This window comes from Crocuta crocuta, unplaced genomic scaffold (assembly GCF_008692635.1).
Source record: "Crocuta crocuta isolate KB4526 unplaced genomic scaffold, BGI_CrCroc_1.0 scaffold331, whole genome shotgun sequence".
Classification (NCBI taxonomy): Eukaryota; Metazoa; Chordata; class Mammalia; order Carnivora; family Hyaenidae; genus Crocuta; species Crocuta crocuta.
In genome coordinates, this window is record NW_027531015.1 from 899231 (window position 1) to 920265 (window position 21035).

General features: G+C 35.7%; 1 protein-coding gene across 1 annotated transcript in view; it reads left to right on the forward strand.

Annotated features, from left to right (window-relative positions):
• The window catches only part of BLTP1 (bridge-like lipid transfer protein family member 1), a 205727-nt gene that overhangs the window by 174500 nt on the left and 10192 nt on the right, over window positions 1-21035 (forward strand). The window contains exons 68-81 of the mRNA XM_077770881.1: window positions 301-516; window positions 2006-2186; window positions 2788-2989; window positions 4682-4843; window positions 5344-5483; window positions 7190-7391; window positions 10898-11098; window positions 12386-12565; window positions 14945-15082; window positions 15795-16052; window positions 17618-17768; window positions 18164-18321; window positions 18426-18618; window positions 18841-19058. Of these exons, the coding sequence (XP_077627007.1) occupies window positions 301-516; window positions 2006-2186; window positions 2788-2989; window positions 4682-4843; window positions 5344-5483; window positions 7190-7391; window positions 10898-11098; window positions 12386-12565; window positions 14945-15082; window positions 15795-16052; window positions 17618-17768; window positions 18164-18321; window positions 18426-18618; window positions 18841-19058 (2600 nt within the window). The remainder of the gene's footprint in view (window positions 1-300; window positions 517-2005; window positions 2187-2787; window positions 2990-4681; window positions 4844-5343; window positions 5484-7189; window positions 7392-10897; window positions 11099-12385; window positions 12566-14944; window positions 15083-15794; window positions 16053-17617; window positions 17769-18163; window positions 18322-18425; window positions 18619-18840; window positions 19059-21035) is intronic.

Below are 21035 nucleotides of genomic sequence, written 5' to 3' on the forward strand. Positions count from 1 at the left end.
AAAATGTAGATCATACACCAATATCCAGACTCCTTAACAGCAGTGATGGTGTCTGTGTCATCAGCACCTAGCGTGTTGCTCAGCACAAAATAGTTACTGAGTGCATAGTTGCTGAATAAAATGTAACTTCATCAAACCTAGGAAAAACTTCAATAGTATGAGCTAGTTGAGTATTATATATGAATTTATGAAATAGTAAAATTTATTTATAAGCTCTTGCTCACATAAGATTTTGGAAAATAGTTTGTTGAAAAATTTTTCAATTTAATACAATGTAATGGTCAGTTATTCTTTCTCCAGACATACATCTCGTAAAAAAGCAACAGGTTTTGCTGCTGTTCATCAGCTGTTTACAGAACGCTGGCCCACAGCTCCAGTCAACCGAAGTCTTAGTGGCACAGCTACAGAGAGAAATATTGACTTTGAACTTGATATACGGGTTGAAATTGATAGTGGAAAATGTGTGCTCCACCCAACTACCCTTCTACAAGAACATGACGATATAAGTTTGAGAAGGTAAGAAATTGGTCAGAAAGGGGTACATGTAATTTCATTTGTTAGAAATACCATTTCTATATCACTGAATTACAACAAACTTTTCCACTCATGTCCCAAAATGCAGATTTAAAGAGTGGATTTAATCACACCTGCAAAGTTTGAGTGGTTATTTGTATAATATACTATTTCTTTAAACAAGTGTATAAAATTTTCTGGCAATTGGAAATGGATGTCTGATTTAGATTCTAGCAATTTAATGCTAAAAGAATTGTATCTTTGGAATTCTCCTTTAAATATCCTTGCATCGTGCACATTTCTATTTTAAAGAGAAGTGCATTCTATTTTAAAGAGAAGATAACTCTAAGATATCTTGGTTATTCAGAGTTTTGATGAATTCACATAGAGATAAAGACTGAGAAACAGTTGGCATAGAGGCCTCAGTATACTGGAATGTTGTTTAGGATCTAACTGCAGCTTTACCATTTGTTTCCATCGTTTAAATAATGGTGTTATAAGTAGGCTCAAGATTAGATTATTTTTTCTTTAAATTTTCTTTGCTTTCCTTAGACCTAATCTAAAAAGAGCTAAAGAGGGGGCGCCTGGCTGATTCAGTCAGTTGAGCATCCAACTCTTGATTTTGGCTCAGGTCATGATCCCAAGAGTCATGAGATCAAGCCCCACGTAGGGCTCCACACTGGACGTGGAGCCTACTTAAGATTTTCTCTTTCTCTCCCTCTGCCCCCTCCCTTGCTTGTACTCTCTCTTTCTTTCTTAAAACAAACAAACAAACAAAAAACTGAAGAAAATAATAATTGAATGGATAGATGGGGAGTAGGTAGAAATGTAGAGTTTTAAAAAAGAGCAGAATGCTGACAGCTGTTGAAGCTGGAGCCTTAGGGTTTCACTATACCATTCTGTTTACTTTTTTGCGTATGTGAATTTTCATAATAAAAGATTTTTAGGGGCACCCGGCTGGCGCAGTCAGTAGGGCATGCAACTCTTGATCTTGGCACCATGAATTCGAGCCCCACAATGGGTATAGAGATTATATTTAAGAAAAAAAAAAAAGACTTTTAAATGATCTATTTGTCTAAGGAGGGTTTTATAAAATGGATAAAATAAGAAGATAAAAAGGCACTTATACAATTAAATTCCTACAAATGTAGTTGTAGTAAGAAGAATATTAATTTGTTATAATAAATTGCTGATATTCAGATGTTTTTACCTACATAAGGGGCAACTTCATTTGGCTCAACCTACTGTGTTCATGGGAAAACAGTTGCGGCCTTAGGAAAGAATAAAGGTAACCTATGTAGTTATGGAAAATACAACATAAACATCATCCATGCAAGGCGTTAACCAGTTTAGCTAGAGACGCTAATAAGCTTTACTTTTTCAACTTTATTAACAAAGGATTACATTCCATTTACTATATAAATAAAAGTTTGATTTTAAACAAAAGGAGATAAATGTCCTTAAAAAGGATAAAACATTTTTCTGTTTATAGGAGTTATGATAGAAGTTCCAGGAGTTTAGATCAAGATTCTCCTTCAAAAAAGAAGAAGTTTCAAACTAATTATGCTTCTACCACCCATTTAATGACTGGCAAGAAGGTGCCATCATCTCTACAGACAAAACCTAGTGACTTAGAAACAACAGTATTTTACATCCCTGGAGTTGATGTAAAGGTAAAAACCTAAATGTCTAGGTTGTATTATGTGCATCATTAATTATACTTATATTCCAATATTAAAATGTTATTAACATTAACATTACTATATCATTTCTATTCATCCAGGGTTAGATTATTCTTAGCACTGTTCATTTTCTATCATACATGTAGTATGTTAAAATGAAACTTTCCAGTATTTTTCTCTGATACAGCTATATTCTGAACATAAGAACATCTGAAATGTAGATTGCCGCTTCTTTTATATAGCTTTTCCATGAAATTTTGGCAGAAAAAAGTCACTTTTTGATACAGCGAATATTTCTAACATCTGCTAAACCTTTCCTAGTTGAATTTAATTAAACATCTACTTTTTAGACTCTAGAATTATAGAATCCTGTAACATTAAGCTAAATAAGAATGTATTATCTGGGATGACTTTAAATTTTAAAGGAAAAAAGGTTAAGAATCTTACTAGTATCACAACATTAACTTGTAAAAAACTGGAACTGGGGCTTCTGACTCCTGGATTGGTGTTCTTTCTTCCTCATTTTTCTACATTTGTTGATTTTCCTCATCTGCATTGTTTTAATTTTGCAAGTTTATTTGTCTTAATACAGTTGCATTACAATTCCAAGACGCTAAAGACTGAATCACCTAATGCCTCCAGAGGATCTTCCTTGCCAAGAACACTCTCTAAAGAGTCCAAGCTGTATGGTATGAAAGATAGTGCACCATCTCCTCCTTCTCCTCCTTTACCTTGCACTGTCCAGAGCAAGACTAACACCTTACTTCCTCCCCAACCCCCACCTATTCCCTCAGGTATTTCAGGAAAATATACCTTATTTTAAATTTTTTTTGTAACTTTTTGGTCATCACCTACTTGCTCTATTGAGAATGTCTTTCAGGTTCACATGTTTAAGAATGGACGACATAGATTTGTCAATAACAACTATATAAAATCCATATATGGAAATGTGGCCCAACTACTTCTGGATATTTTTCATATTGATACTACCTTAGAATATCAGTTTAAAAATCCTTAATATACTAAATAGTTTATTTAACTTTTTAGATCTATACATATTTAGAAAAAGTTCTGCAGTTCCTATTTTGGAGCTTATGATCTAGATGGAAACATTAAACTTCTACATTTCAGACAAAGTACATTGGTCTTAACCACATTTATTATCTATTATTGCATAACAAATGATCCCAAACCTGGTGGCTTTTAACCTCAAACACAGTTTTTGTGGAACAGAAATTCAGGAGCAGTTTGGCCAGTAAAGTCATTTGTGACATTGCAGTCAAGGTGTTGGCTAAGTCCGCAGTCATCAGAATGTTTGACTAGTCTGGAAAATCTGCTTCCATCACTTTGCATTCACATGGCGGGCAAGCTGGTGCTTTAGTTCCTCCCCATGTGGGCCTGTCCACTGGGATGCTTGAGTGTTCTCATAACAAGTGAGCCAGCTTCCTTCAAAAGGAGTGATCTTAAAGAGAACACGACTGAAGATGCAATGTCTTTTATGGCTTAGCCTCAGAAGTCACAAACCATCACTTCCACAATATCTTTTTGATTATACAGTCAGCCCTATTCACTGTGGGAGAGAACTACAAAAGGGCATGGATACCAGGAGGCAAGGAAGCTATTTTGGAATCTGTCTACCACACCACATGAATAGGAACCTCAAATATATATTAGAATTTCCAAAAAAAATAAAAATTTAAAATTAAAAAAAAAAGGACTATCAGACAAGATTTGAAAATGCTTGAGAGATGGAACTTGATATATAAATCTTTTAAAATAGCCAGTAGTCATGATAATTATAATATTTTTTATATCACTTTTCAATTAACAAGGCACATCTATGCCCATTTAAGTGCAGGACAGATAATATTAATCCCATTTTATAAATGCAGAAAGTTCAGGTTCATAGAAGTTGAACTGCTTTGCTAGGTATAGAAAACTGATACATGCTGGGGGTGTATCAGCATGTACAGTTAAACCAAAGTTAACTAAGTCTTAGTTAGCTATTATACTTATTCTACTGACACAGAAATATTTGTTATGTAGAAGGAGAGAGATGGCAGTCCATGTAAGGAAGCATTACAAATACCTAAGCTAAAAATAGCAGAACATAGGAAAGCCTGAAAACAACATTTTTCCTCAGTTACCACAAAACATTGTTAGTCAAATCTCTCTATATCTTCTTAAGTGGACAAAATAATGCTAAATGAAGCACTAATAAGCAAAGCATAAACTTGAAAAATTGAACCAAAGTCTGTGACTTAGAGCAAGTAGGAATAACTACTGTATTATGTACATCATTAATTATCTTTATATTCTAATATTAATATATCATTTCTATCAGTCTGCTGTTTTTATTGCATTCTTGTATGGTTCAGGTATAAGGTGCTTCACCTGATAAAACTATCATATAGTTCTAATTTCTCACAAAATTATTATGTTTTATGAGAACTATTAAATTCACCTCACATTTGTAAATGTTCTAGCCAAAGGAAAAGGAAGTGGAGGAGTCAAAACAGCCAAATTATATGCTTGGGTAGCACTTCAATCATTGCCAGAAGAAATGGTTATTAGTCCCTGCCTATTAGATTTTCTGGAAAAAGCTCTGGAAACTATCCCAATCACACCAATTGAAAGGAATTATACAAGTAAGTATCCTCCTTATTTTTACTTCTCCATCACTCATATTTTAAAAATTCTATTACTTAGAAGGATTTTTAGTGCTGTTATATATTATTATCTAATATATTCAGTGATCAAGAATTATAGAACTGAAAAAGAACTTGACAAATCATCTAGTCCTCGTGTATAAATAAAGAAATTAAGTTGAGGTAAGGTTATGATTTTCCCATGGTCACAGCTAGTTAATGACAAAATTAGCATCCTTAATTCCTATATTAGATTCTTCTCTTGAACTAGAAACTTCTTGAGGGCAAAGGCTTAAGTTTCTTTGTACAGTTTTATAACAGGAATTGGAATTTAGAGACATAAGCAATAGGTTTGAATAGGGAAAGAGCCACAAAATGATGGGCCACAAAAGCACATTTCTGTGTGTTCACATCCCTGATCTCGGTAGTAGCATAAGAGAAAAGATCTTTTAGTAAATAGTTTGCCTTTGCCCTAATAATACAACTAAATATCTTAACAGCTGTCAGTTCACAAGATGAAGATATGGGACATTTTGAAATACCCGATCCTATGGAAGAATCAACAACATCATTAGTATCATCTTCAACATCTGCTTACTCTTCCTTCCCTGTAGATGTTGTGGTTTATGTACGAGTTCAGGTGATCTACTTCATTTATTCCTTTTATGCTTTAAAGAAAAGTGTTTTTCTTAAGTTTATTTGAATATTTCCAATATTATTTTCCTTAAAGTTTCCTTAACCTTGCTTCATGGACCTTTAGTATATCTATGATGGCTTAGAGATTGCCATCTGAGAAATATATGTACAGTCTTATATGTGTATTAAATTTCTGCTGAGGAGATTCATAGATCTTTGGGCTTTCAAATTTTAGATCTCAGACTTTTTTGCAAAAGTAAAAATGTTTACATTAAACCTCCCTTTTTATAGCATTTTATGCCCTTTTTTGTTGAGACTCGTGTATTTCTTGCCATCATGGTCCTTTTTGGGCAAATATAAAGTGTAATTGAGATAGAAGTCACATAATAGTACCTTAGTTAGATTTTTGCTAAGTTATAGAATTTTTATTTAATATTTTATTATAAAATGCAGTCTTATCAGTAGGCCTCCAGGAGTATATATTAGTATCTGGTTGAGTCCATTCATTAAAGAGGATTTGAAAACCATTTGTAACCAAACCTCAGGATTTTTTTTTTCTTGGTTTATTTATTTTGAGGGAGAAAGAGATGGGGAGCAAAGAGGGAGAGGAGCAGAGAGAAACAGAGAGTGAATCTCAAGCACACTCCATACTGTCTGTGCAGAGTCCAGTGTGGGGCTCGGACCCACAAACCCATGAGAGCCTGACCTGAGCCAAAACCAGGAGTCAGATGCTTAACCAACTGAACCACCCAGGTGCCCCCAAACTTCTGGATTTAGTTTACCATCAGTTAAAATCTGATAATCTCAAGAATAAAAGAAACTAATGGTCATGTGTTCAAACTATTTTCTACAATAGCAATTTGGTCAAATGGGCTTCAGGCTCATCTTCTGGAGTTTTGTATTAGCCTCTTGAAAATATGATGAAAACATGTAACGGGGCGCCTGGGTGGCTTAGTCGGTTGAGCGTCCGACTTTCGCTTAGGTCATGATCTCGCGGTTCGTCGGTTCGAGCCCCTTGTCGGGCTCTGTGCTGACTGCCAGCTCAGAGCCTGGAGCCTGTTTCAGTCTGTGACTCCCTCTCTCTCTGACCCTCCCCTGCTCACGCTGTCTCTCTCTCTCTCTCCTAGAAATAAATAAAACATTTGGGGAAAAAAAAAAAAAAAACATGTAATGGGTGAGCACTTGAGAGTTTATACAACTTCTGTTACAACAACAACTTTTTTAAAATGTTAGTATAAGAGGAATTATTTCCTTTAAAAAACTTGATTATTAACAAGTATAATATGAACACAGACATCTTTAATGTTTTGAATTATCTAAATGTCTAAATATGTATCACTCAGAGGTATCTCCTCAAATATTTAGATTTTTTTAAATACCATTTTGTTAATACATTGCAGTTAATATATCATGTATCTGTTTGATAAAGCTAGGACATTAAACACAAAATTCTTTTGTGTTTGGTATATGTAGAATGAAATGGAAATTAAATATAATTTTGGAATCCAAAGTTCNTGGCAACCTAAAATTTTCCAGTGGTCTTGAATTATACTTTTTAGTAGTTATGTTATGCACAGTTCTAGAAATTAATCTTTTGCTACAAGCGGCAGTAGGCATTGACCATCATGAGTGTGTGTGCACAGGACCTATTTCAAGAACTCTCCTAAAAACTTTTTTTTTTTTTTTTTTTTGGCTTTCTGCACTTTTTAGCCCTCACAGATCAAGTTTAGCTGTTTACCAGTATCAAGAGTAGAATGCATGCTGAAGCTGCCATCCCTGGACTTGGTGTTTTCTTCCAACCGTGGAGAACTAGAGACTTTAGGGACTACATATCCCACAGAGACTTTATCCCCTGGAGGTAATACTACCCAGAGTGGAACAAAGACCTCTGCAAGCAAAACTGGAATACCAGGTATAGAAACACTCTTTTTTTCCACTGGTGTAAAGCAAATTCTATTTTTAAATAAATATTTTAATAGTAATTAGTATAGATTTCTAAAAAATAAATTTGGAAAAGGAGAATATTTGAGAATTAGAGTATTTACAGAAAAAATACAGAGATCTAAGTTTTTAGTATATTTTGGTACAAATGAATGGCAGTTGGGTAGCATTTTTTGATTGGCTTGGGTGTACATACTACAAGCACTATCAAGTAACTGTCATGTTATACATCTAAGTACTTCTGAATGTTTTATGTTATGCTCTATTTTTACATTTAAGAGTAATCAGTGTTACAAATAGAAAAAAAGATGTAGTGTTATCTTGTAAGAATTTATCACAGTGAAATAAGATTGTATGAGGTAGTGTGTATACACACACACACACACACACACACACACACACACACAATGGTAAATCTTGTTACCTAATTAAAATATCCATTTCATGAAAAGTTTTGTTTTTAAAACAGAACCTGTGATTTCCTGGTGACACAGTCACTGTTCACTATATTAAAGCTGTCATTTCTGCCATAAAAATCATACTCACATCTGCAAATGATAAAGATTTTATTGCTTTAAAAAAATTTTTTTTAATGTTTTATTTATTTCTGAGAGAGAGACAGCATGAGCAGGGGAGGGTCAGAGAGAGAGGGAGACACAGAATCCAAAACAGGCTCTAGGCTCTGAGCTAGCTGTCAGCACAGAGCCTGACGCGGGGCCTCAAACCCACGAACTGCAAGATTATGACCTGAGCTGAAGTCGAATGCTTAACCTACTGAGCCACTCAGGCACCCCAAGATTTTATTCTTAAAGAGACTAGAATGAATGAAAATGGATAATGATGAATAATAGAACTACCATTAAAACAGTTGTTCATAACCAGGGGTGATTTTGCCCCCAGCGGATATTTGGCAGTGTCAGAAGAAACTGGAGAAATGGCTAAAGCATTTGCTTTGCTGTGTGAATCCTTGAAAGATTTCACCATAAAATAGGAAAATAAAGTTAATATTTTAGAAATATATTTTTGCTAATGTAGTTGCCCACTGTCACACTTAGCTCCAAAATACTGCTGTTAAAATTGCACTGTAGTAGGGGCGCCTGGGTGGCTTAGTCGGTTCAGCGTCCGACTTTCCGACTTTCGCTTAGGTCATGATCTCGCGGTTTGTGGGTTCGAGCCCCGCGTCGGGCTCTGTGCTGACTGCCAGCTTGGAGCCTGGAACCTGTTTCAGTCTGTGACTCCCTCTCTCTCTGACCCTCCCCTGCTCACGCTGTCTCTCTCTCCTAGAAATAAATAAAACATTTAAAAAAATAAAATAAAATTGCACTGTAGTAAACAAAGTATTGGATTGGTAGTGTCAGTTTTGGTAAACCTATTTTTTTATTATAAAATTAATTCATTGTTCATCATAGAAAATACAGAAATCAGAAGAGTGCTAAAAATGAAAATGATAATCTTTAATCATAAATAATCAGTACTATCACTTCCTACCTACTCTCCAGGATTTTTATAGATGGTCTTCTTCCTAGGCAAAATTTAAACATGAACTCTGCTGCTATTTATTTTTTTAAAACTTAAAATACAGATTTTCCTAAATTATTAAATATTCATGGGTAAAATAACTTTAATGATAGCATGATATTCCATCATTTTGATCACATATTTGAGACTCCCTGGGCTTTTTGTTTTCTATTTTATAATATTGAGATGAATATCTTTCTATATAAATTAACATCCTTAGGACAGATTCTTAAAAGTAAACTCCTGAGTCAGAGAGAGTGAACATTTTTAAAGTGTTAGATACTTTTACTCTTCTTAAATTATAAGAGATTTATAATTTAAATATGATTTAAATATGTCTCAAATATAAGATTTATGCATCCTCACCACAGTGCATGTAGACACCAAGTTCACTGTATTCTTCCCAACATTATACTTTAATTTATTTTTAATCATTGGTTAATGTGACAAACTAAAATGGGATTTTATTATGTTTTATTACTTTACTGGCTAATGAGGGAGGGGGAAAATATGTCTATATCCATTTCTCTGCTGGGATTTTTCACATTTTCTTCTTAATGACAAAATGTCACAAAGTATTGATACTTAAATTATAGCAGCATACATGTGCTATGCTAGGTATATGTAGTGAAAGGAATATGAAATGAGTGACAATTTGTTGTGCCCACATTTTGATTCTTCAGAAAATAAAAAAAAAAAATGAAACAGCATCCCTCATTTTATCATCATAAAATATGCAGGAAGGAATGATGATGAGAATAAATGTATGGGAAGTATAGGTTATGACAGTATCTATTCTTTCAGAACTTACTGAACTTAATGGGGTCTGGCTAAGTCTGAGTTGGATATATGGTAGTGTACCTCACTAGCAGATATGTCCCTGCTAATGTGGAACCTAAGTTGAATTTGGAGAAACCAGGTAATAAGCAAACAAGCATATTTTAAGTGGAAATGTGAAGTTGGCAAGTATGAATTAACCAAGCAGAGATTTGAGGTGAGGAACACTTTAGGTAGAGAATATTAAAATCCATGAAGCAAGAAAGAATTTGACAAGTTTAAAAAAGAAAAAGAAAAATACAAGTGTAAGTGGAGTGTCGCAAACAAAATGTAGACTGGTTTTTAAAAAAGAGTTAAAGAGATAAGAAAGAGCCAGATATTGTGGGGAAGCCATTAAAAGGTTAAGTGGGAAGGCAGATGTGATTCTGAGCTACACCTTTAGAACACTAGAGTAGCTGCAGTGTCACTAGAGTAGCTGCAGTGTGAGAGTTGCTTGGAGGAGAACAAGAGTAGAAGGAAGCAGGGAGAACAGTTGGCCCTTTCAGCAGTCCAGAACTGATTATCGCTTAGCCTCGAGTAACAATACTGAAATGGAGTAGACAGACTTGATAAATGTTCTCAGGCATAGAAATGATACAGTGATAAATTGCATGATAGGGAGTTAGAAAGTGGGAAGGATGACAAATTAACTCCCAGGTTTCTGGTTGAGCTATTTGCTTGGAAATGTCACTTACTGGAGATGGGAAACACTGGAAGAAAAACAGACTGAAGATGAAGATCAAGAGTTCAGTTTCAGACATGGTAAGCTTTAAATGCCTTTGACACATTCTAGTAGGATATCAAGTAACCAGTTGCAATATGAATCCAAAGGAGGCCTATATATTTTGGAGATACACATTTCGGAATGTGGAACAAAGAAGAAAAGTAACAGGAAACCATGGAGTTGGCCAAAACTTATGTATAAATGTTTCAGAGATAAGCAGAGTATTCAACCCTGCTTTATAGAACAAGTTAATTGCAAAGTACCTCTAAGTCTTTTTATTTCAAGGATTTAAATATATTGATCAGTTAATAATGTTTGAGTATTTCCACTTAATTTCAAGTTCATAAGAATGTATTAAGTGACAGGCTTTAAAATTTTTCTGTGGCTTGTAATTTTTGCATTTCTTGTGTTCACTACAGGTTCATCAGGACTAGGCAGCCCTCTTGGCAGAAGTCGGCATAGTAGTAGTCAGTCGGATCTAACCAGTTCCAGTAGCAGTTCATCTGGTTTGAGCTTCACTGCATGCATGTCTGATTTTTCCCTTTATGTATTTCATCCATACGGAGCAGGGAAACAAAAAACTGCTGTTTCTGGGCTCACTCCCGGATCAGGAGGACTAGGTATACTTAGAGTGTTTGCATCTTTTTAAATTTAAAGCACCTTTTCTTTGTTTTTTTTTAATGTTTATTTTTGAGAGAGAGACAGAGGTGAGTGATATAGAAGCAGAGAGAGAGGGAGACACAGAATCTGAAGCAGGCTCCAGGCTCTGAGCTGTCAGCACAGAGCCCGATGTGGGGCTCAAACCCACAAACCACAAGATCATGTCCTGAGCTGAAGTCAGATGCTCAACTGACTGAGCCACCCAGGCGCACCTATAACACCTTTTCAAGCTTGGATCTTTTCAGAAATTATAATACCTTTAATAATGGGTATAAAACAAGATCAGAAAGTTTACTTTCTTGTTGATATCTATCCTGTCTCTACATAATAAGTAGAAATCTAAAACAAATAGTTCAAATTTAATTATACAAATATTTTATTTTATTTTTAATATTTTTATTTATTTCCAGGAGAGAGAGAGAGAGACAGCGTGAGCAGGGGAGGGTCAGAGAGAGAGGGAGACACAGAATCTGAAATAGGCTCCAGGCTCGGAGCTGGCAGTCAGCACAGAGCCCGACGCAGGGCTCGAACCCACGAACCGCGAGATCATGACCTGAGCGAAAGTTGGACACTTAACCGACTAAGCCACCCAGGCGCCCCAATTATACAAATATTTTAAAACAGAGTATTTCATAAGTACTATATGCATCACAGTAATCTTTGGACTTAAAAGGATATATATGTTACTTAAATGTTTAAATGTTTTGCCAAATCATTATTGGTATAAGAAATTGTATTCAACAAGTAGTAAATTTTTTAAGTGTGTGCATCACATTTGTCAATTTAAACTGAAACCCTTCTCCTCCTCTTCCTTCTCCTCCTTGTCATTATTTAACCAACTTAAATTTCACTGTCATTTTAAAGTGCAGATTTGGGGTACCTGGGTGGCTCAGTCAGTTAAGCTTCTGACTTTCTCAGGTCAGCATCTCACAGCTTGTGGGTTCAAGCACAGTCTGTGCTAACAGCTCAGAGCCTGGAGCCTGCTTCAGATTCTGTGTACTCCTCTCTCTCTGCCCCTCCTCTGCTCATATTCTGTCTCAAAAATAAACAAACATTAAAAAAATATTAAGAAAAAAGAAAGAATGCTAATGCTCATTAGGTCATTCTAAAAATTCTACTTCACTTCAAATGATTTTTAATTGTGTATTCCAGTGTATTGGATAATTTCATATAACAAGATAGTTGTATGTATGTGTAGGTATACATACATGTATTTGTATGTGTGTGTTGTGTTTTTGTTTTTAAAGGGAATGTGGATGAAGAACCCACTTCAGTCACTGGTCGAAAAGACTCACTCAGTATAAACCTTGAATTTGTAAAAGTGAGTTTGTCTCGGATAAGGCGTTCAGGAGGTGCCTCCTTTTTTGAAAGTCAGTCTGTAAGCAAGTCTGCAAGCAAAATGGACACTACACTAATCAATATATCAGGTACTTAATTTTATAGTTTTTTAATTAAAATACTATTTTTCAGAAGTAAGAGCCTCCTCTTCTATAATGTTTAAATATTAAATGTATTTAGTGACACAAGATTTAAAGGAGATGAATAACAGTCTAGCCTAATGTACTATCTCAGGCTAAGTAATCAATGTTAGGACTATGATTTCTAGATGAATGCATAGAAATATCACCCAAAGGCCAAAATATGCCTAATTAAATCACAAAAAAAATGCTTCTTTTCTTCACTTCTCTGACATGAATTGGTAAAATTTCTGACTTCTCATTAGTTTAAATTATTTTTCTGATTATGAATTCTTAAAACACTAATGAGGGATGATGGGTAAAAAATGTTTACTTGGTGTCATAAGATCTTAAATTGTATGTGTATATATTGCTAGCTTTGTCACTAGCTATATACCTATGGGCAGATCACTTGCTCATTTTCTTTATGTTGTGATTTGAGTATTTAAAATTAAATGCATGTGGAATATTTTGAAGAATTTGGAGTACCACATTCGTGAAAACTTTTAAAGTTAACTGCACAATATAGTAAGTATACTTAAATCTAGTATGCATTCAACAAACATACACTGAGCCTATATTTAACAGTGAACTTGTACAAGGCACTCTCCTCAATGATTGCAGGCATGAATAGGCAAGATCTTATGAGTAGAAAAATAAATGACATTGCAGTGTGATTAATGCTGTAGTGAAGGCTTATATAAAAAGGAGAAAACAGTAGTTTTATTCAAGAGATCAGGTAATGCTTCATAAAAAAAAATATTTGGGCCAGATCTTCAAATTTATGTAAGAAAATTCTTGGCTATAGCAACATGGTATTTAAGGGTACAAAAGCATCAAAAGATATGTTTTTGGATCATACTTTGGTTCACTGAAGCAAAACATAGGCGTATCTGAACATTTAACTGGTTGTATGGTTGAATGTCCAGAAGAAGAGAGGAATTGGCAGAGGTAAAGCTAGTAAAATAAACCAGGACTAGATTGTTAGGGGACTCATATGCCAGGCTAAACGAACAGTGTTCTGATCCTCTGGGCAATGAGAAGCCATTAGAGGTTTTTAAGAAAAAGGTTGATAGCATTGTGCTTAACGATGACAGTACTGTATTGTACACTTAAAAATCTCTGAAGACAGTAGATCTCATTTTAAGTGTTCTTACCACACAAAAGAATTGTATGTGGATTATAAAATAAACATGTTTGCATTAAAAAAAAAAGTGGAATGATGCTTCAGATTGGTGTTTCAAAAAGAGAGTGATGGTAGTGAAAAATGGAGAGATGCTTGAAAAGGCTGTTGAAATAGACCAAGCAATAGGGAATGAAGCCCTGAACTATGACAGTAAAAAAGCAGAGGGAATGATTTTAAGAGAAATATAAGAAAATCTACATGTTTGAGGACAAACTGTGTAAGGAGCAATAGAGGAGACAAGGATGTCTCAAGCTTTTAGCTAGGTGACAGAAGGGGCAGTGGACCATCATTACCTTATAAAATAAGGAAGTGCCTAATGGGACATTTAGGTGGGAGAGTCTGGTAGACCACTGGCTGATGGGATGTGTGGATATGGCCTTGAGTTGAAACAGAAATGTTAGATTTGGGAGACATTGGTGTGTAAATCCTACAGAAGCTATGGTGGAAGAAGAGAAGAGCATGTAAAGCAGGAGCATCACAATGCTCAGAGTAGAACCCCAGGAGGTGGCCATCAGAAGAATGCTTTCAGACTGACAAGTCACTGCTCTTTTCTAAAAGGAAAATAGTAGTTCTTGCCACACACTATTTGGTTTGCAGCTACTTTTGAGGAAGTTTGTATTCCCTGCCCATCCTGATTATTCAGTTTTCATATTTGAGAGGAGCCCTATGTTAAAGTTGAAAGCTGTCATTGAGTCTCATCTTTAGAACCTCTCAGAATTTCATGATAACGTAAAAACAGACTTTCAAGTTGCCTCACCTCAAAAAAGGAAATGGAATAATGTAAGAATGTGCTATTTTAATCATTTGTGGAAGGAATACATATTATCACTTACTAATCATACCATGTAAATTATTTTGATATTTAATTATAATTCAGTTGTGTAGGGGCGCCTGGGTGGCTTAGTCGGTTAAGCGTCCGACTTTCGCTTAGGTCATGATCTCGCGGTTCGTGGGTTCGAGCCCCGCGTCGGGCTCTGTGCTGACTGCCAGCTCAGAGCCCGGAGCCTGTTTCAGTCTGTGACTCCCTCTCTCTCTGACCCTCCCCTGCTCACGCTGTCTCTCTCTCTCCTAGAAATATAATTCAGTTGTGTAATGTGCCATGTTATGCCTATCATGATTAAAAGTTTTGGAAATCTAACAGATTTTATTTATTTCTGTATTAGCTGTCTGTGATATAGGTTCTGCCTCCTTTAAATATGATATGCGTCGACTCAGTGAAATTCTGGCATTTCCAAGAGCCTGGTATAGGAGAAGTATTGCAAGGCGCCTATTCCTTGGAGACCAAACTATAAATTTGCCAAGTAAGCTTGTTATATAACTGTAATTATACCTAGGTTGCTTTTAATTGTGATTACAGTAATAACAAGAACCTCTGATTGATAGCACAAGCTTTGTCTTACTTGGTAAGCTGTACCATGCAGTTCATTCACTCACTGAACAAATGTCTCCTGAGCACCTCTAATGTGCTAACCATCGGGGATCTATAAGTACTGGAGAACACAAAAAGCTTGCCCTTCCAGAGATTACATTGAGCTGACTTATATTCTATAATGATTACTCTGTAATCTTTGTAAAATCTGAAAATGCAGAAATACATCTAACCATTCAAGTTAATCTGGTTATTTAAGCATGAAAAACAGAAAATGTTTGGGACATGTTACCGTATTGCCTGCATTTTTTTCTCTAGGACTTATATATTGTTGTAGTAGTACACTCTGTAAGCGAAAGGTAGAGTTGGCCTGATACTGTAGAAAATATTAGAAATCCAAGTCTGAGTCTATTCCCTTATCTATAAAATGGACTTGTCTTGCCCTTTTCAATGAGTTTCTGTGAGAATTAAATAAAATAGCATGCTGGAAGGTACTTTGCAAACCATAAATTATTGTACAGTTACCAAATAAAGAACTAGAAGGAATATATAATTAGAAATGGTGGAGTGGTGAAATGTATTATTTTATAAGATGGAGATTCTACCCTGGTTAATTCTGTTTCTGTTTTCTGCTTTTCTAATAGCGTCTGGCCCAGGGACACCTGATTCCATTGAAGGTGTAAGCCAACATCTGTCCCCTGAATCATCAAGAAAAGCTTACTGCAGGACCTGGGAGCAACCTAGTCAGTCCGCCTCCTTTACCCACATGCCTCAGTCACCTAATGTATTCAATGAGCATATGACAAACAGCACCATGTCACCAGGGACAGCAGCACAGAGCCTAAAATCCCCAGCTTCCATAAGATCAAGGAGTGTGTCTGATTCTTCAGTTCCCCGAAGAGGTTAACACTGCTCTCTTTGTTATCAGTATCTCCCCAATGCTCCCAAGATAAAAATCTTAATTCATTACTCTCAGATTTCTGCCTCAACTGTAGGAAAAAATACTCTTGCAGATTTTTATGGAAGATGATTGTGGTTGGGGGTTAGAGGTTGGAATACCCAAACAAAACAAACACTTCAGAGTACTGGCCAGCAGCTTCTGGCAAATAGGTGGGTGGGTGGCTAGTAACACTGAAAAGAGAAAGGGAGAGAGGAATGAGCATATGTTAGTTTGCTCCACATGGTACAGTTATTTTTAGAAGTAAAACCAGTTGAGGCACCTGGGTGGCTCAGTCTGTTAAGCATCCAACTTTGGCTCAGGTCATGATCTTGCTGTTTTTTAATTTGAGCCCTGCACTGTCAGTGCAGAGCCTGCTTAGGATTCTCTCACTCGTCCTCACTCTGCCTCTCCTCTACTTGGATGTGGACTCTCTCTCTAATAAGTAAACTTAAAAAAAAAAAATAATAACCCCAACCTATAGTGTTGTTAAAGATGTCAGTATTGAAAATGTTAATCTTTGGTATTTATTCATTCAGTCATTCTTTTATTCAGCTAGTGTTTTTTGAACTCTTTTATATGCCTAGCACTCTATTTGTGTCTTAACATAAAAATGATGTAGTTCTTGTCACAAGCTTAAGAGTATAATTAGCAAATGAAGGATTCAAGATATAAACTGAGCCCATAGGAACCCAGAATACAGGTGCCTCAGCAGGTGTCTGCATTTCAGAATAGTTCCTGCCTTCAGGTCCTCTATTTGGCAGCAGCAACTTCTGATTTTATCCTTTGTTAAGCAAATCCAAGGATGATGCTCTGTGCCACTGTATCACATGCACACCAGAATTTTCTCATATAAAATGGAGATCATATGAAACTTAATGAGCTTTTAAAAAGTAAGACTGTCAGCTCTTACTGAACACTCATTCAGTAATGGTAGCTAGTATTTTAGAGGCAGTGTGACAGCTATTAAATGTTAGGGTTTTTTTGTTTTTGTTTTTGTATAGTTTATTGTCAAGTTGGTTTCCATATAACACCCAGTGCTCATCCCCACAAGTGCCCTCCTCCATGCCCATCTCCCCCCTCCCCCCTGACACCCATCAGTCCTCAGTTTGTTCTCAGTATTCAAGAGTCTTTCATAGTTTGCCTCTCTCCCACTCCCCCACTATTTCCCAACTTCTCCCCCACAGTCCTCCGTTAAGTTCCTCCTAATCCTCCTATACGTGTAAACATATGGTATTTGTCCTTCTCTGCCTGACTTATTTCGCTCAGCATAACACCCTCAAGGTCCATCCATGTTGCTACACATGGCCAGATTTCATTGTTTCTCATTGCCATGTAGTATTCCATGGTATAGATAAACCACATCTTCTTGATCCATNCATTGAATGTGTAGATTGCTTTGGGTAGTAAATGTTAGGTTTTAATTCCGAATACCATATTTTTACTTTAGGGATTATAGTGCTAAGAGTGATAATTTTTAATTGTCTGTTTCTGTGTGATTGAATGTGCTTTTGATTTTTCTATTTTTAGATTCACTTTCAAAAACATCAACTCCTTTTAACAAATCAAACAAAGCAGCAAGCCAACAAGGGACTCCATGGGAAACACTGGTCGTATTTGCCATCAACTTGAAGCAATTAAACGTTCAAATGAATATGAGTAATGTAATGGGAAATACAACGTAAGCTATTCAGATACAAGGAAAATTAATCATTAGTTGTAGTTTTTCTTATATTGTAGTAAAGCAATTTAAAACCTTTAAAACCTTAAAACTGAAATGTTTGAGACCGTAAAGACAGTAGAAAAAAGATATAAATTGCTTTTCCTGAAAGTGGCTTTATCCTAAAGATACATAATCTAAAACAGCATGGAATGTGTATTCTAAAAAGAGATAATTATAAGGAAAATAGTGTAATTAGCTAGGTAAGAAGAAAGCTTTATCATCAATATTAACATGCAAATGTTTACCACAGTTTTTATAAGAAATATATTGTTCTGTCAAACTTTTTAAAATCCTCTGATTCCTGTTTTAATTCATGACATTGAAAGCTTAATAACCCTTTTTCTTTTTTCCAGTTGGACAACTAGTGGTTTGAAGAGTCAGGGCCGTCTGTCAGTAGGAAGTAATCGAGATCGAGAGATAAGCATGTCTGTTGGTCTGGGAAGATCACAGTTAGATTCTAAAGGAGGAGTAGTTGGAGGAACCATAGATGTTAATGCTTTGGAGATGGTTGGTATGTTGAAATTTTACAACTGAAAACAAGTTTTTGAAAACTGATGTTGATAAGTGTTTCCTATTAGGCATTTCTGTGAAAAGTCATTATTGTTTCTGTTTTAGCTCATATTTCTGAACATCCAAATCAGCAACCCAGTCACAAAATTCAGATTACTATGGGTTCTACAGAAGCTCGTGTTGATTACATGGGCTCAAGTATCCTCATGGGTATCTTCAGTAATGCTGATCTCAAGCTTCAGGATGAATGGAAAGTAAATCTGTATAATACACTGGATTCAAGCATGACTGATAAAAGGTATTTAGTAAAATGTTACTTTTTGAACACTTTATAGGACTGCTCCTAATATGTTTTCTCTTCTCCAGTTAGAAAACACAAACAATTCACTTTTCTTGCAAAATGATTTTCTATTATGCAGCAATATGAATGAAAAAGCTGGGTGAAGAAGGGAATTTTGGTTTGTTTTTTTTTTTTAAGCTCTCTTGCATAAGATATATGATACTCTGTTTTATGCTTTAGTGAAATATTTGTCCATGGAGATTTGAAGTGGGATATATTCCAAGTAATGATATCAAGATCAACTACGCCAGACCTGATAAAAATAGGAATGAAGCTCCAGGAATTTTTCACTCAACAGTTTGACACCAGCAAACGAGCTCTGTCTACCTGGGGACCCGTTCCATACCTTCCACCTAAGACAATGACTAATAACTTAGAGAAAAGTTCACAAGAACAATGTAAGGATTAGAACTAAGCCTTTATATATGCTTTATCTTTACTAAATGTTATGTTACAACCTTAATATAAAATATATAATATCTGTATACCATACTTACAAAGTGGTTCATATGCTCTATATTCACTCAGCAATGTACCTGATTTCCTGCCATCAATGGAATTAAAGGCCATCATTTGGGAAGTCATTTATTATCTCCTCCCCCTGCCAAACTCACCTATAACCATACCTGGTTCTGGTTTAGAGCTTGGGCTGTGGAATGAGAATGTCTAAGTTTGGATTTATTAGATGTGTCATATTAGGCAGATTATTATATTCAGTCAGTAATTCAATCAGCAAATCAACTATGTTCTTAAGCATAGTTCTTAAGCATGGTTTTGGACATAGGAGATCTAGTAGACAAAGTTCCTACCTACATAAAGCTTTGTTCTAGTGGGGGAGATATATCATAATTAATTTACCAACTAAATAGGTAAGATAATTTCAGGTAGAAAGATATGCTGAAAAAGCAGGGAAAGGAGATAAAGAATTCTAGTGTGTGAGGCTAGCTAGTTTAGGAAGGGGGTTCAGAGAAGCCTTTTCTGAAGTGACAGATTTAGACTAGAAAGATCTCTTCTAAGGAAGAGAGTTCAGGGCATAGGGGCTGATTGAAGAGTGCAAAGCACTAATGTAGAAGAAAATTGGTTTATTTGAGGATCATTAAGGTGGCTACTTTGTTGGAACAGAGTGAGCAAGCAGGAAAATGTTGGACATGAATGGCCACAAATAAGGTTTTTAATATGATAGACAGCTCTATTGGAGAGTTCTGAACAGATTTGATATTTGATTTACTTTTTCTTAAAGTACTCCTTTAAAAAAATTATTTATTTTGAGAAAGACAAAATGAGATTCCCAGGTAGGCTCTGTGCTATGGACTAGGGGCTCAATCCCACAAACGGTGAGATCATGATGTAAGGCAAAACCAAGAGTCAGATGCTCAACTGATCAAGCCACCAAAGCACCCCTTAAAATACTCTTTTTTAGAGAATCAGTCTGGTTTCTATGTAGAGATTAGACTACAGGTAGTTAAGAGTGCAAGTAGAGACCATCTCAGTAATTACCATTACTATTATTGCACACATAGTAACAGTAAGGAGACAATTTGAAGGGTTTAGGCAACAAATGATGGTGACTTGTTTTAATTTTTTTAATGTTTTATTTATTTCTGAGAGAGAGAGAGAGAGAGAGAGAGAGACAGCCTGAGCAGGGGAGGGTCAGAGAGAGAGGGAGACACAGGATCTGAAACAGGCTTCAGGCTCTGAGCTGGCTGTCAGCACAGAGCCTGATGCAGCGCTCAAACCCACGAGCCGTGAGATCATAACCTGATCCAAAGTTGGACGCTTAACCAACATAGCCACCCAGGTGCCCCCAAATGATGGTGACTTTAACTAGAGAGAGGTAAAAGTGGTGAAGAGTAGTCAGAATCAGGATAATTTTAAATATTTTAGGGGCACTTGGGTAGCTCAGTTGGTTAAACATCCGACTCTTGGTTTTGGCTCAGAGCAAGATCTCACAGTTCATGAAATTGAGCCCTATGTAAGGCTCTGCACTGAGAGCATGGAACCTGCTTGGAATCCTCTCTCTCCCTCTTCCCCACTCAAGTATGTGCATTCTTTCCCTCTCTGAAAATAAATAAACTTAAAAAAATAATTTTTTTATAATCATAGAAGCCATATATATGCACTGGAAAAGCCTGGAAAATAAATACATGCAAAAAATAGAAACCTCACATTCCACTCAGAAGTTATCACTCTGAACAGTTTATATGCTTTCAGATAATTTTTTATGAACCTATATACACATCTACTTTTTACCAAAATATTGTTCATACTGTTTTGTAACCTTTTCTAGTGAACAATATCCAGTTTTCCATTTTGCTAATTATCTCCTCTAGCCTTCTGACTACATTCCACAATTGACCTAAAATTATTCTTACAAC